This window comes from Xenopus laevis, chromosome 8L, assembly GCF_017654675.1.
Source record: "Xenopus laevis strain J_2021 chromosome 8L, Xenopus_laevis_v10.1, whole genome shotgun sequence".
Lineage (NCBI taxonomy): Eukaryota > Metazoa > Chordata > Amphibia > Anura > Pipidae > Xenopus > Xenopus laevis.
Window position 1 is genome coordinate 69,541,880 of NC_054385.1, and position 15,315 is coordinate 69,557,194.

General features: G+C 39.3%; 1 protein-coding gene across 1 annotated transcript; it reads left to right on the top strand.

Moving 5' to 3' along the window:
- The first annotated feature begins 6,246 nt into the window (after positions 1 to 6,246).
- On the top strand, positions 6,247 to 12,687 carry blvrb.L (biliverdin reductase B L homeolog). The gene is given in 5 exon segments (NM_001091986.1): positions 6,247 to 6,378; positions 7,188 to 7,349; positions 7,904 to 7,993; positions 9,605 to 9,736; positions 12,239 to 12,687. Coding segments are annotated over 5 exon segments (624 nt in total). The 5' UTR covers positions 6,247 to 6,299; the 3' UTR covers positions 12,400 to 12,687.
- Positions 12,688 to 15,315: the final 2,628 nt, after the last annotated feature.

Sequence of the window (15,315 nt, forward strand, 5' to 3'; positions counted from 1 at the left end):
AACACACTGTGCTGAGAATATGGTAGCATTACACTTTGTCTCACAAGGGGAAGGTGCTGCGGTTCATGGTAGTTGCAAGGTGCCGGCTGGGTGTAGGGGGAGGACAGATTGATCATGGAAGTCAGCTGTTCCTGTTTTTTTGTGAAATGCACCAATTACTGTTCATAGGGGGCTTCTGCCTGGTTGCAGTTTGGTTGGATATGATCCTGTCTGATCCAGCCTGATCTCCTTTGCTTGTACTACAATAACCAAAATGGGGGGCCAACCTGTACCCGTTTTGCCAGGAAAAAAACACCCATAGGCTCTTAATTTGTAGTAAAATAAGTTGCGAAATTTGAAAAATGTCACGCGAAAAAACGTTTATTTTTGACAGAGTGAAATAGGTCAGATTCACAGCCCATCACTACTGCAGGGCAGGGCAGGATGCAACACTGGATCCCCTTATATTTATTTACAGAGTGCACTGCAACTGTGCCATTGCTTGTACAGTACTGATCACCTACATGTTGCTCACCAACCCTTGGATGTTACTCTCAGTAGTCAGAAAGCAGGTTCTGACTTGAAGGCAAGCAGAAACGTAACTAGAGGGGGGCAGGCCCTGGCACAGGACACGCAGCCGGGCCCCCCGCCCCCCTCCGTACACCTGGAACTGGCCAGGAATTAGCGGCGCGTGAACTGTCGGGCGGGCCCTGAGGTGGTGCGGACCCTGGTCCGCTCGCACCCCCTGCTCCCCCGGTAGTTCCGCCACTGAAGGAAAGTATTAATTGCATAAAAACCAGGTGTATTGCCAAACAGAACCTTCTGTAGACTGCCAGTCCACATAGGTGCTACCAAATAGCCAATCCTAGCCATTATTTGGCACCCCAGGGACTTTTTGTCATGCTTGTGTTGCTCCCCAACTCTTTTAACATTTGAAAATGGCTCATGGGTAAAAATGGTTGGGTATCCCTGGTGGTGTATAGCAAGGTAAGATGGTGTCAGGAATGAGACTGTAGCTATGGAGTAGTAAGATTAGGCAAATAATGTCAGGTCTGTGTGAATTGTGATATCCTGCTGTTTTGGATCTGAAATTCCCAATTTCTGCCAAAATCAAACTGTTATTACAGGCCACTGGGGATAGTAGGAGCTGGAGAGCTGCAGGCGGTATTATAGATTCTATAACCCCTGGGGTCATGTCTCGGCTTAATGTTATATAGTACCCTGATTTTACACCCTGGATTTTAAGTTTTCCTGGAATTTTGTGTGGTTTCATGCAGGCTCGCTGTTTTAGTTCTTGGTTTTTACATCTTTCTGGAATTTATGTCCTTTCTACACTGTCTTTTGGGATACGTAAAATTAGGGTTCTACTGTATTCTGAATCCATTTCTGCTGCAATATACCTCCCTATTGCCCCGCTTTCTATGGGAAAGCCCTGATTCTTGTCACCCAGCCCACGATTCCTATTTAATGTCAATTTGAAGTCTTGCAAGATGACATTGTGATGTCATTCCTCCCATGTTATATAAAGCACTGCCACCTAGAAACTGAGAGAACAGGGTGTGCGTTTGGGGACTGGAAGTGGGGCTGCAACTTTGTCTGCACTCCACTAACCTTGAGAAAGTCTGAAAACCAAAGAAACACGTTGGGAATGCTTTGAATGGACTTCTCTCTCTCTGAATCCATTTTCTTGCATATGCGGATGTTTGATTATGTTACTGTAAGCTTGAGTCGGCAGCATCTGTAGAAGTAAACTTGCAGTAACCTACATGCATGGGCACAGAGGGCAGGCAACATCAGTCATCCTATCCAAAAGGAATTCCAGCAGAGATTACTGCAAACAAACTTTTTTGTCACTGCACATATTTTATGGGGGGGGGGGGACTACTTTTAAAAATGGCATTTTGTTGGGTTTGGACTTGTTTTGTGACTGACTTTGGCTGGATTTGAAAATTAGGCTTGGCAACCTTGGTGTCATGCAAAGTTATTATTTAGTTGTTTGGGCTGGGCACGGTGAGCTGTGCCCATCTGCTCACAATTATTTTTTGCTCTGCTTTCAGCTCCTACTTTTGCTAGGGGCAAAAAAAGGCACTAGTATTTTTGTGGTTGTTGCCAGCTGTGCTAATTCATTGTTTTCTCTGCTCACTAGAACTCTTACTTGTGCCAGGGAACCAAAAAACCCACTTTGTATTCTTACTGGAAGGTGCGGGCAAAAGCAACTCATGGATTTCCTCTATTTTTTTTCTTTTTAAAGTCTTCTACTTGTGCAAGGTAAAAAGAGAAAAAAACACTTTATTTCCCTGGTGGTTACCTGCAACATCCTCCCCCATAACAGATTCTGCTCCCAGTTATCTAACCAAAATGCATTAATTTGGTCTCTTGTCAGAGTTTCTGCCAGGAAATAAAATACACCATTTTTTTTCTGGTTCCCAAAAATACAGTACCTGCTGCCAATCAAGCACCAGAATTTTTACAATTTGAAAATAAAACAATGGCTAATTTACGAGAAGACAATGAGTGAAACTGACCAAAAGTAAACTTTAAGACTTTTTTACGGTGTGTCAAAGGGTCCTAATGTTTATCATCCAAACAAGGGTCAGATTTTTCACATTTAATAGGCTAGGTAAATATATATGGTTGCACCGAATCCAGGATTTGATTCAGGATTCAGACTTTTTCAGTGCCTGGCTGAACTGAATCTGAATCCAAAAAATCACATGACTTTTCAGCACTCAAGAAAGTCAAAACATTTTTAGGCACACTATGCAAACGCGGTTCTCTTTCCCCCTTGTTTCCCTAATTTACATATGCACATTAGGGTTCGGATTCGGTATTCGGTTGAACCTCTCACAAAGGATTTGGGATTGGGCTGAATCCTAACATAGTGGATTCAGGGCATCCCCACTAATTTAGAAGACTGAGTAAAATTAACCAAAAGTAGTTAAATTTAATCTGGTCCTAATAGTGCATGTTCCTTGTCAGTTACGCAGCAGAAATTTCCTGGGGTCCCAAAAGGTCATCTGTGAAGACTCATGCTGGCAGGGGTTTCCCATGTTTCTCAGATGAGTTAGACCACATCAGCTGTTACCCACGGTTAAACAGACTTACAATTATTTTGAGTTCTGGTCCAGTGTTTTTTGTGAAGACTCGGCCATGTTTTGCACTCATTTTCGGGCAGACTTCTACTCCACCACAGTAGATTACTTAGGGCAGGGCTGTCCAATTGGCGGCCCTGCTATCTTATCTAAAACTGTTACAAAAGTATCTTGAGTATATATTCTGGGCACTCTGCCAAAAGCCAATTAAAATAGAAACTTTGTATCTTTTTCTGGCTGTTCAGTGCAGCAGATCAAAGAGAAACTCTGGACATTTCAGTATAAATCTGGGACTGCAGGTTGAGCTGTCAAAAGCGGGACTGTCCCGCTCAAAACAGGAAAGTTGGGAGGTATGTAAATAATTTTTGTTCCTCACAACGCAACAACTTACCTCTTTGTCTACCATTAGAGTTGATTTTCTGCAGTTCCTAATCATTATTTCCTTCTCTTTAGTTATATCAATTTTCACATCCAAGTAGCACTGTCTGCGTTTCTATACATATACCCATACAGATCTTTCTGCTCTCATGCACTTCCAATTGCATAACTCTAGCCTTCACTGTGCAACGGATTGTATAGTGTATGGCTACCTTAAGGCTGAAATGTTTGACCGGTTGTAGCTTTTTTTTTTTCTTTTTTTTTTTTAAGCTGTAGGCAAACAATTCATAGGTCAGCAGCTCTCTGCCTAGTAGTGCTTTCTACATACTGGTTTTAGTAGACAAACATGTATGCATATTTAAAAGGGTGGTTCACCTTTAAGTTAACTTTTAGTATGTTATAAAGCAGCCAATTCTAAGCAACTTTTCAAATGGTCTTTATTATTTTTTATAGTTTTAGAATTATTTACCTTTTTCTTCTGACTTTTTATAGCTTTCAGAAGGGAGTCACTGACCCCATCTAAAAAACAAATGCTCTTGTAACAAAATTATTGTTATTGCTACTTTTTATTACTCATCTTTCTATTCAGACCCTCCCCTATTTATGTATTGTTTTTGTATTTCTGGGCTTTAATAACAATGTATAGATAAACCACCACCATTTTCTCGAAGCTATATTCAGTAATTGCAGAGGAAGTTCAACAAATACAACGGCCCAAAGCCCCTTCACCTTATTGAATACAGGGGGCATTGCAAATTGAAATCATGTTCATTTATAGCAGAAATGTATTTAATGATAAATTCACAATATTTTGTTATTAATGCCACCCTATGCCAAATTATTTTTTAATGTCAAAACATTGGATTACAGCTATATCACTATTTTAACTTAAATTTAACGCTATTACCGCCAGCAAACTGTAAATAATGATGCAAAAAAAAATCAGCTGTTCTTTAGTGAATTCTCCCCTACATTTCGGGTGAGTCAAACCTGAAATCCTAGTTCATTCTGTCTTGTCATGGTTGTTCTTAACTGGAGGTTTCATCAATGTTTATTTGTTAAATTTACTAAGTACTGTAACTGGGAAGGGTATGAGTATGTACTGGAGTGATAACAAATGTGCAAGTGATAAGCAACATAAATTGCAGGGTGTGTTCCCTAAACAGCAAATGCAAATTGGAAGTGAGCATTAACCCTTTGCTATATGATGTATCAGAAGCTGCCTGAATTATAAAACACACATGAATGCAAACTGCTACAGTAGAAAGTGGAGATTAAAATAATATTATCAGGTTGCCACCTCAAAGCAGAATAATACCAATACAGGGTTGAAAAATATGCATAGCATATAGATACTTTATTGTGCACAGTATATATGTGGAAGTAAAGCTACATGGCCATGAACAGTATTTACACACCAAAAGCTAAAAATTGTTATTAAGGTCATAAACCTTACTCTCTCAGTAAAAGACCAGAGGACAATTTTAAAGTCATCCTTCAGAATACTGGGCCAACAGAATTGTACAGATGCCTCAGCTCTGTGTCATTGCCCTTGTCAAGGGCACTCTAAGTAATCTACATTTTTAAGTAGCCCAAAAATTGCCAGTCAGGTGACTGCAATGTATGTCTATGAGGGGCTGTTTTCAGATACTTAAAGTGTCCCCAAAACAGCACTGTGTGCGATTACACTCACAGAAGGGGTGGCAATTTATAGTTGCTCTGCATACTATTCTAGTAAGCAGTGTGTGGCCATCTTGCTTTCTGTTCTGGTGTTCCAGTGACTGCCCTAGGTTGTGTGCATGTGCACTAAAATGTTCAGTTTCCAGTTTCACTGCACATGAACACAGGCCAGGGTATCCACAAAAGGATCACTGGAACAGGATGGCAGTGCCACTGTTTTTTTTCAGCAAAGAGAAGCTTTAGGTTAGTGCATAACAAATTGGCATCCACACAATTAACCATTTTATCCTTTTGTAAAGTCTATAGAGCTAAAGTGAATGATGTATAATCTCTGTAGCAATGTGGGGCTTTGGCTGTGCTATATAAATACTAGGAAAATCAAAAATGAGCTGACAAGGAGCAACGGAAAGGTGCAAGCAGTCCTATTGCTTCAGTCTCTTAACCCTCACGCAAACAGCCAGCACTGCTCTTGAAAATATTAGCAATGTAAAACTGTGGCATGGAACTAAAGGTGGCCATAAACAGGGCGATAAAAGCTGCCGACAGAGCGAGTCGGCAGCTTATCCGCCCGTGTGTGGGGCCCTCCAACAGGCTTCCCCAAACGATATCTGTCCGAAAGTCGGGCAGATGTCATTCAGGCAGGGTTAAAAATCCAGTGGGATCGCGGCCACATCTGTTCATTGATGCAGTCCCGAGATCTGACCTCCCGTTTTGCCTACATTATGATCCAAACGTTGGGCCCTAGGGCCCACGATCAGATTAGCCCGATATCTCCCACCTCAATGTGGGTATATCGGGGAGAGATCCGATCGTGTTATGGCAAAATCACCAAACAAGCAGATCTCTACATGTATGGCCACCTTGAGGAGAAGGAAAATAATAGTTACTTGCAGAAGTGTTTCATTTTTTAATACACATCAATATAATGTGGACAGAAATGTATCACACAGAGAGCTTTAGTATATGCGCAGGGATGTTTAGCAAACATACCATTGAAATAAAGAGAATATTGCACAATCAGTCGACAGTGCAAATATGTGGGTGTGAGAGAGTTAAACTGATGAGCTCAGTTAGAACTGCCTTCCTATTGAGGAGGAGCCTGATGAGGGTTTCGTATGTCACAGAGCCTGGGTGCATGTAGTGACAAGCATTTCAGGTTTAACAGACACAATGGCACCTAAAAATATTGCCATTTTCGGGGCTACCGGAATGACTGGTTCTGTGACATTGGCACAAGCTTTGAATACAGGTAATGGCAAACTGATTCTGGGTATATTTATGATGTGAGTTCCTGCTTTGCTGCTACCCCAATTGAAGCAGATGTGCGTAAATAGGAGACCTCTAGAGAAAACGCAACTGTGCATTTTCCATGTGCCACACAAAAAAGAGGCATAGTTAGAATGAAAGACACCAGCATAAACCGTGTAGAGCTGATTGAAGCTGAAACATGTTAACATAAGGAACTGTGTGCAGACTGGCAGCATAGTGCTGATAATATACTCTGTAACTAACATTGTGCATAACTTGAAGCACTGGAAGCCTAGAGTCGTCACCCTTTCCTTGCAGAGCTTATAGTTGATAGTATATTAGGGCCAGAGTAATAAGACGATACTGAGACCCACAGGAAAATCATTTAGTACACATCCGAATCTTTGGGAATAAGATTTATTTAACTGTGTAATAATAATATCTATGTGGCAGCTCTCAAGCACATGTATATAGAGAAAGGAAGATCAATGCAAATGGCTAGAACTTTACAAGACTCTTTTGCGTGCATGTAATAGTTTGATGAAAATTATTTCTACTGAATTGTTGCTGCTCCTATCCCCTGCATGGAAGAAACTGCATTAACCAATAATAGGCAAAGCTATCTCCTTTGAATTCAAAAACACAGATAGGGTGGCAGACAGGTCAGTATTTATTATAAAGAACATTTTATTTTTTGTTAATATAAATAGGAGTATGGAAGAGTTTGTGCCACAGGTAAGATCTCTTACTGGGCTCAAAATGATTTTATTTACAGAATACAGTAATAAAACATGTTTTTTACGGTTACAGGATACAATGTAAGTGTCCTGGTGAGGGACCCAGCCCGCCTCCCATCTGGACAAAAACCAACCAACGTCATAGTTGGAGATGTACTAAATAAAAATGATGTTCTGAAGACACTTGAGGGGAAGGAAGCTGTAGTGATTGTTTTGGGAACAAGGAACGACCTAGGTAATATTTATATTACTACTACAGTACTATATTCAGTCCTCATATAAGTCAGTGTACTTACATAGGAAAGGAGGTTGATACTGGTTACAGAATTTTGTAGCACTAAGCATTTTTTATTAAAAGGGCAGAATACTGTATGTGCACAACATTTCAGAGCGTAGCCTTCCTTCGTTATAAAACATGCTGACTTGTGTTTTTTTTTGTAGTTATAGAGGTTGAACACAAGGATAAAATAGAAAAAGTGTATTTTGTGGTGATCAGCTAGAGTCAGTAGACAAAAGACTACAAAGTACATAAATATACAAAATATTATTTGAATAATGTGGTAGCAGATAATAACACTCATTTTGCAGCATTTGTTTCAAGAAGTCACCACATGGTGCCATGCTCAGTCCTTGTATAATGCATATACAGTTACAGTTAATAATTACTCTATATGTATATCCTGCTATATTGTATTTGTATTTACACACTGCATCACAGGGAGGTATAATTTATCAGGCCCCCATTTCTAAAATATGCTGATTTAAATATGTTATTTCCTTTCCACTAAGGGCCTACCACCATGATGTCAGAGGGGACTCGGAATATTGTGGAGACAATGAAGTTGCATGGAATTCGCAAAGTGGTGGCTTGCATGTCATGTGAGTACTTAGTTGCACTTGTATGTTCTTCAGTACAAAACTGAATTTAATATTTTATGAACAAACACGCTAAAACACAGTTCACACACCTCTCATGTACCTGTTATGGCCAGTTTTATCTCCCTTTTATCTAATCTCCCAGAAGGAATCTACAAACTGGTACCTAACATCACCTCAACACATCCTGCATAATTTGTTAAAGCTACCTTATACCACTAAGGGCAATTTAAAGTGGGGGGTTTAGGGCAGAGATGCCACTGGTGTGGCCAATAGCAAAACTTTTACCCTATTAATACACCTACACTAATACAGCTGTATACATTGGGCATGTCTGCTAGAAAATCCATGTGTGGATGAGCTGACTAAATGGAACTAGTTACTTTCAGAATCAGCACTATATTTTATATCTTCATAATCATTAATTATTGTAATTTAGTCCCTCCCAACCATCATGCTTGTGGTGCAGATAAGATTAAAACAAATATTTTATTTTTTCTCCACCCAAATATTGTGTGCTTTTTTCATTGTTTTCTATAAGCTGTACTTCAAGGGGCATATTTATCAAAGAGTGACGTTAGACATCGCAACAGTCCTCTAGAGTGAAATTCCGCCACTGTCCATTCATTTCTATGGGATTTATCAAAGGATGAACTTTCACTTTCAACCATTGATAAATACTCTTTTAAAAAATACCATAGAAATGAATAAAGAGTGGCAGAATGAATTTCACTCTAGAGGACTGTGGTAATGTCTAAATTCACTCTATGACAAATATAACCCCAAGGGTCTTTATTTCTTCTGTTTTCAGTATCTCCATTCTATCAGAGTGCCAGCAGAGGGAGAGAGAGCGCCTCTGTCTCCAATGTGTCACCTTACTGTGCTAATGGCAGTCTCCATGCTCCACAGTTCTGTACAAGGGTGGGGCAGATAATGAATGCATGTTTCATAGCTCCAGTCTCTCTGTTACCCAGCTATAGTAGATACAGATGTTTCATACTTGTTCCTTTTTCTTTTAACCCATTACACCTAATGACCTTGATGAAGAAATGCATAGATACTACAGGCCTTATACAGAAACCCATTATACAGAAAGTTCAGATTATGGCAAGCCCATCTCTCATAGAGCAAATAATTTTAATTTTGTAAAAACTATTTCTTTTTTCTCTGTAAAAGTAAAACAATACCCTGTAATGGAGACTAACTAAGCTGCATACGTCCACCTTAGTAGCAAAGCAATCCTATTGAGTTTATGTGTAAATGTTTTTTGTAGTTTTAATGAAATTCAAATTTTCTTCAGGTTCAAAAATGCAAAAATCTTGAATGTGCTTTTATGATAAACAAATGAAAACCATGATTGCTTAAAACCTTGAAAAATACTCAAAATAAATTCTACCCTTTATTTTCAAGCTAAATTTCAAATTAATCTTGAAAATCTGAATTGAAAAATAGCTTGAATTTTGAAAATACAACTCTTGCTAATTTTTCAAGGTGTTTTGCACTTAATAAATCTCAATTAGAAGTGCGGAAACTGTAATGCATGATTACCGTCTGCAAACTTTCTCTTTCCCTTCAGTGGCAGACCTAGCTTTTATTTCTTTGTTTTATCACCAGCTTTTCTGCTGTGGGACATAGCCAAAGTTCCACCTACTTTGTTGCCAGTAACAGAGGATCACATACGAATGCACCAAGTTCTAAAGGACTCCGGCCTGGATTATGTGGCTGTGCTGCCTCCACACATTGCAGGTGACTACAAGCAAAGTGTTCCTGTTTGTTGATATAAATATGAAAGTAATGCTTATAGATAGTAAATCCAAGAAAACATATTGGCTGTATAGTAGGAGAAATGGACTTTAAAGGAGAAGGAAAGGCTTGCAGCAAGTGATTGTAGTTACTTACCTGAAACCCTGGGGTTATACCAGTGAGAACCACGGAGCAATCCACTTCCATCTTCTTTTGTCTTCAAATTTCCTGAGGCAAATGCATGCACAGTTGAACGAAATAGCCCGACTTTTCTTTCTACTGCGCATGCGCTGCCTTGCTAAGAAGGAGGAAGACGGAAGAAGATCGCTCCGTGGTGTAATCCTGGGCCGTGCAATTTTCTGCTGATAGGTGCACCGGCCCAGGGTTTCAGGTAAGTAATACTAACTACAAAGGGTGCCTAACATTTGGCACCCCCAAGTGCTGCAAGCCTTTTCTTATTCTTTAAGCCATGGATCAATCTCTGACTGTGCAAGGCAACTCTTAGGGCAGAAACACACACAAAGATTCTGGGACTAAATTTCCCGGAAAAGCCTTCTGCCGGCTAAATTCTAAATCGCCTGTTGGATGGCACTCGGATCAATTTGTTTTCAGAAGTCGCCCGAAGTTTCCTGGTAAGGCAAAATCTCCCAGAATCTTAGCGTGTGCCCTTACCCTTAAGAGACTGTATTAGTAAAAAAAGGTAGGAAACCTTAAAGGGACAGTAACACCAAAAAATAAAGTGTTTTTAAGTAATTAAAATATATGTACCTTCACTGGTTAAACTGGTGTGTTTGCTTCAGAAACACTGCTATAGTTTATATAAACAAACGTTTGGCTTTTACATGGCCATTCCACAACCCTCCATTTCTTTTTTTAGCCATTTCAAGGTGAACTTACTGTTTAGAGTCACTTTTTGTTGATCTTGAATCCCCTGACAGATGGTCTTAAATTATTCCTAAAGGACCAGTAACAGTTTTTTTTAAGTATAAAAAAAAAATCATTGTATCCCCCTTCAGTAATACCTCCATCCTGCACAATGTCAACTCTGTAATTGTTTATTAAAAAATACCATAATAAATATCTGCTTCCAGTTGTGCAGTGTCTTCTGAAATAGGGTGATAGTGAAGGCAGCAACCAGGTCAGTTATAAATCTTGGAAGAATCATAGAACACCCCTATCATTGTGCACATGCTTTTACTGCTCTCAGCACAATATATCACAAAGGCAAGGAGATAAGTGCCTACACACCCCCTCTTTTTGAACTTATATGCAACAAACTTAAACATATAGGGAGAACAATTTCAAAGCAGGCTAAACTCCCTTCTAGCGGTGTAGCAAGTGATTGTAGGAGAAGTTGGGTTAAGAGATTTGGAGCAGGCACCTAGTATGTAGCTGAGGGCATGTCGCCATATCTCCCTATTTCAGAAGACACTGCACAACCGGAAGCAGATATTTATCATGGTATTTTGAAAAATGTATTTAAAACAGTTAACTTTGGGCAGTATAGATGTATTATTGAAGTGGGCTACAAGGGATTTTTTATGTAAATTTTTTGTGTTACTGGTCCTTTAAGTAAATTAGAAAATAGTAAAGGGCTGGCACATACCAGACCACACTCCATGAATTGATGTAGTAAAAAAGATTTTTATTGTGGCAAAAGCCTTACGCATTTCATGCCTTGGGGGCACATAGTCATAGGCTAAACAAACACTGAAACATACAGTCATATTTAAATGAAAAAGGACCAATCAAATGCATAAATTACATTGCTGCTGTTTAACTGCTTTAATTATAACTTTTTGGCACAAATATTTCTATATATTTTTCAATTTTTGTACTTGAAAGTTTATGGGTAAACTACTTGATGGATATATCTAATCTGTAACCATGTTGTGGATTGGCCTTTCTAATAATGTTCTTGATTGGTCATTTTCCTACTACTGCCCTCATTCTTTATTGGCAGTTAAACGCATGCGTTTGATTGGTCCTTTTTCATTTAATTATGACTGTATGTTTATTTAGCCTATGACTAAGTGCCCCCAAGGTATGAAATGCTTAAGGCTTTTGCTGTGATGTTTTTGCCACAATAAAAATCTTTTTTACTGCATCAATTAGTGGAGTATGGTCTGGTATGTGCCAGCCCTTTACTATTTTCTAATTTGCAATAAATTGCCTCCCCGAGCTGAAGGTCTGGGGCTTGAGCACCTGGAACCCCCTTTTTTCTGGGTAAGTTAACCCTAATTATTACTGTATTCAACACTGAACTTTTTTCAAGTTTATTGGTCCTTTAAGTACTCTCTGGTACAATTTAGAATTTAGAATATATGTGTGTGTTGAAATTGCTCATTACTAAGGGCCTCCATACCTCCTAGCCCCCCCCCCCCCGCAGCCGCAGGGTCTGCTTCCTCTGTAGGTACGCCTCAGTTTGTATGATATAATACATAATGTGAAAATTCGAAAATTGCCTTATCCCTTGACTTCTGAACACTTTCCCTATCTATGCAGCTGACAAGCCATTCACTGGAGACTACACGGTGACAGTGGGAGCCCGTGGCGGTAACGTGATATCCACACATGACCTCAGTCACTTCTTCCTTCGTTGTCTGACAACAAATGAATATGATGGAAAAAGTGTCACTTTATCCCGGGACTATTCTAACCTATAATACATTTTCTGCATGTGAAGTGATAACATGCCAATTTTATACTAGCTAATAATTAAATACATTTCAAGTGCATTTATGTAATTTCTTTTGCAGAAAGACAACAAAAGCAAAACCGGTAAAGCTGAAACAGTTCTATTTCCTTGTGAATTAAATTGTAATATCATGATCATAACCTTTTCATCCATAGTTTTATGAATAATCTGTTGCCTGTTAACATATTAATTGGTTTCTCTTAATATATTAAGAGAAAATGCATATTTTTCATTTAAATAAACATGGCTAAAAAGATGATTTGGAGAATAGTCTGTTGTCACGTACCACATATCTGTGAAAGTACCATGCTACTTGCATTACAAAGATCCCATAGCAGATTAGTTAATCTCCTACTCTCTGTTACCCCTACCAGGCTTAATCCAAGAGAATACTGCATTAAGTTATTCACAGGAATTGGGTGCACAAGCACATAAAATCTACTCTATATTTTTCTCTTTTAAGGCTTATGGCACACAGTATATTCTTGAGAAGGAGAAGCATTTTCTGCGTAAGAAACCAAAACACCAGAGCTGTCAAACATTCCTATTTAAGTGAATGGGAGACGGCATTGATGGTTTTGGATGCTGACTTGCTGGCTGAAGTAACCAACAGAGAATATGACCTGTGTGCCAAAGTTGTAACTGTCAATCACCTCATTACTATGTACTGGTTTGTCGAGGAAGGCAGTGCATAATATTTTGTGTCCACTATCAACATTTTCATGCATTTGTCATGTATTGCCCACAGTGGTGTTACTCATATATCAATATATCGTTTGGATTTAAAATAAAGGTTCATCTCGTATCAACAATTTTTGATCAATGGCAAGTGCACAAGCAGTCATCTTCCTTAGGGGCCTGGCATTACAAACAAGCATCCAAGTCTAACCATCCAACTTTTTTCCTTAATTCAGGAGAAAAATAGCCCTTACATAATATTTTGAAAAACATTTAGTGAAATTGATTTAAATTGCATTAATACGTGAGCATGCACAAGTACCTTTGTGAATTGTGTCCATCTGCGCTCTGAACTATTTGCTCTGAGCTCTGTTTTGGACCAATGTTTGCCGTCTGAATGCAGCAGTCTATTCAAGAGGGTCAAACAGATATTTTTTTGCCTTTACATCCCCTTTAAGAATGGCCAGGGGGTGTTATCTGCCTATGGGCCCTGTACATACTGGAAACAGGGCTGCCTTGCCTGCCAATACTGGGCTCTGCACCTTGTGCCAGATTTTATATCCAGTGCAAGGTCCAACTTAAGGTACACGATGCAGCATCATGGAATGCAGGGATGCCTGGCACCTCCCAACCCTTATGGATACTTTGCTCACGAACAGAGCACAGACCTGCGGAAATTCCGGAACAGAGGAAGGCAGTGTGCAAAGTGCAAAAAGTTGTCCGATTGCAGGTATATTTTGTACTTAGCACACTGCCTTTCCAAAAGTAAATTACCCCTTTAATGTCTATTGATAGCATTCTCACTTCACTAGCAACACAATCCTAGCCTGTGATAGTATTGTCTCACTCAAGTTTTGGAATCCGGCATTTTATTTTGTAGAATGGAAAAAAACTTCACCAAAGTAAGGAAAGTCACCCAAATTCATAGTGGATTATTGCTAAGGTACAGAGCATAGGGATTTTGATATTCACATACTTCCCAACATTTGAAAAGTGCCAAGACAAAATGACCTAACATATAATGCAGCAGCAAAATTTTGGACCATACCCACCACGTCATCCTCATTTAAAGGAAAACTATACCCCCCAAACAATGTAGGTCTCTATTAAAAGATACTGAGTAAAACAGCTCATGTGTAAAACCCTGCTTCATGTAAATGAACCATTATCATAATAATATACTTTTTTAGTAGTAGGTGCCATTGGGTAATCATGAATAGAAAATTGCCATTTTAAAAAATAAGGGCCGCCCCCTGAGATCGTAAGATTCACTGTGCACACATACGAACCACATGTAAGGTCACATGAGCCAATTAACAGACAGAGTTCTGCCTTTTGCTTCCTCACTTCTTCCTGATACAGTTAATGTTGTAGTATTTCTGGTCAGGTGATCTCTGAGGCAGCACAGATAGAGTCACGAAATGGTGGTTCAAGGCAAGAGATGTAAAAGGGCAATATTTATGTAAATATATATTCCATTTTGGTAAGATTCTTTAATATGTCATTCAATTTGATATAAACTATCTGTTGCTTAAGTATTCATTTTGGGGGTATAGTTTTCCTTTAACAAACATCTGTTTCTACATAGTTACAGTGCCTGCTTCCCCTAATGTTACACACATTGTTTTCCCCCTTCACCTCTTGATTTTCTCACTCCATTTTATTCTACCTCCTTTAATGTTTGCTTTCTTGATATTCTGCAATGTATTCTCATTTAGTTCACTTTTTCCTTCCTTACCCAACTCATCACCCATGGTGAAGTTATCATTGGCAGGCAGATTAGGAAAACCCCAGTGACAATGGCAAGGCTGGAACATATGGATATAAGTGCGCCAGTGTACTCCAATGTAAGTCGTCATGGAACTGAGGAGCCAGCTCCGGATAACTTTTTCTGCAAAAGAAAAGGACCCTCTGAAGCCATAGGAGGAAAAAAAGTCTAAAAACTCATGATTACTTTTGGTCAATTCATCCACTGACCTCCTAAATCGGCCAGTATGTTGTTGCTAGATTGTGATACACATGACCCCAGTCTTCACTAAACATAACTGAAACATTCTGTTTATGGGTAACTGTGGGTGATACCAAAGTGATGTAACCCCTAACCGAAACCCCTGCCAGCACCTTCACAGACACCCTTTTGGGGCCCAGAACTTTCTGCTGTAGAACTGACAAGGAACCTGCAGTAAACTGTTACTTTTGGTCATTT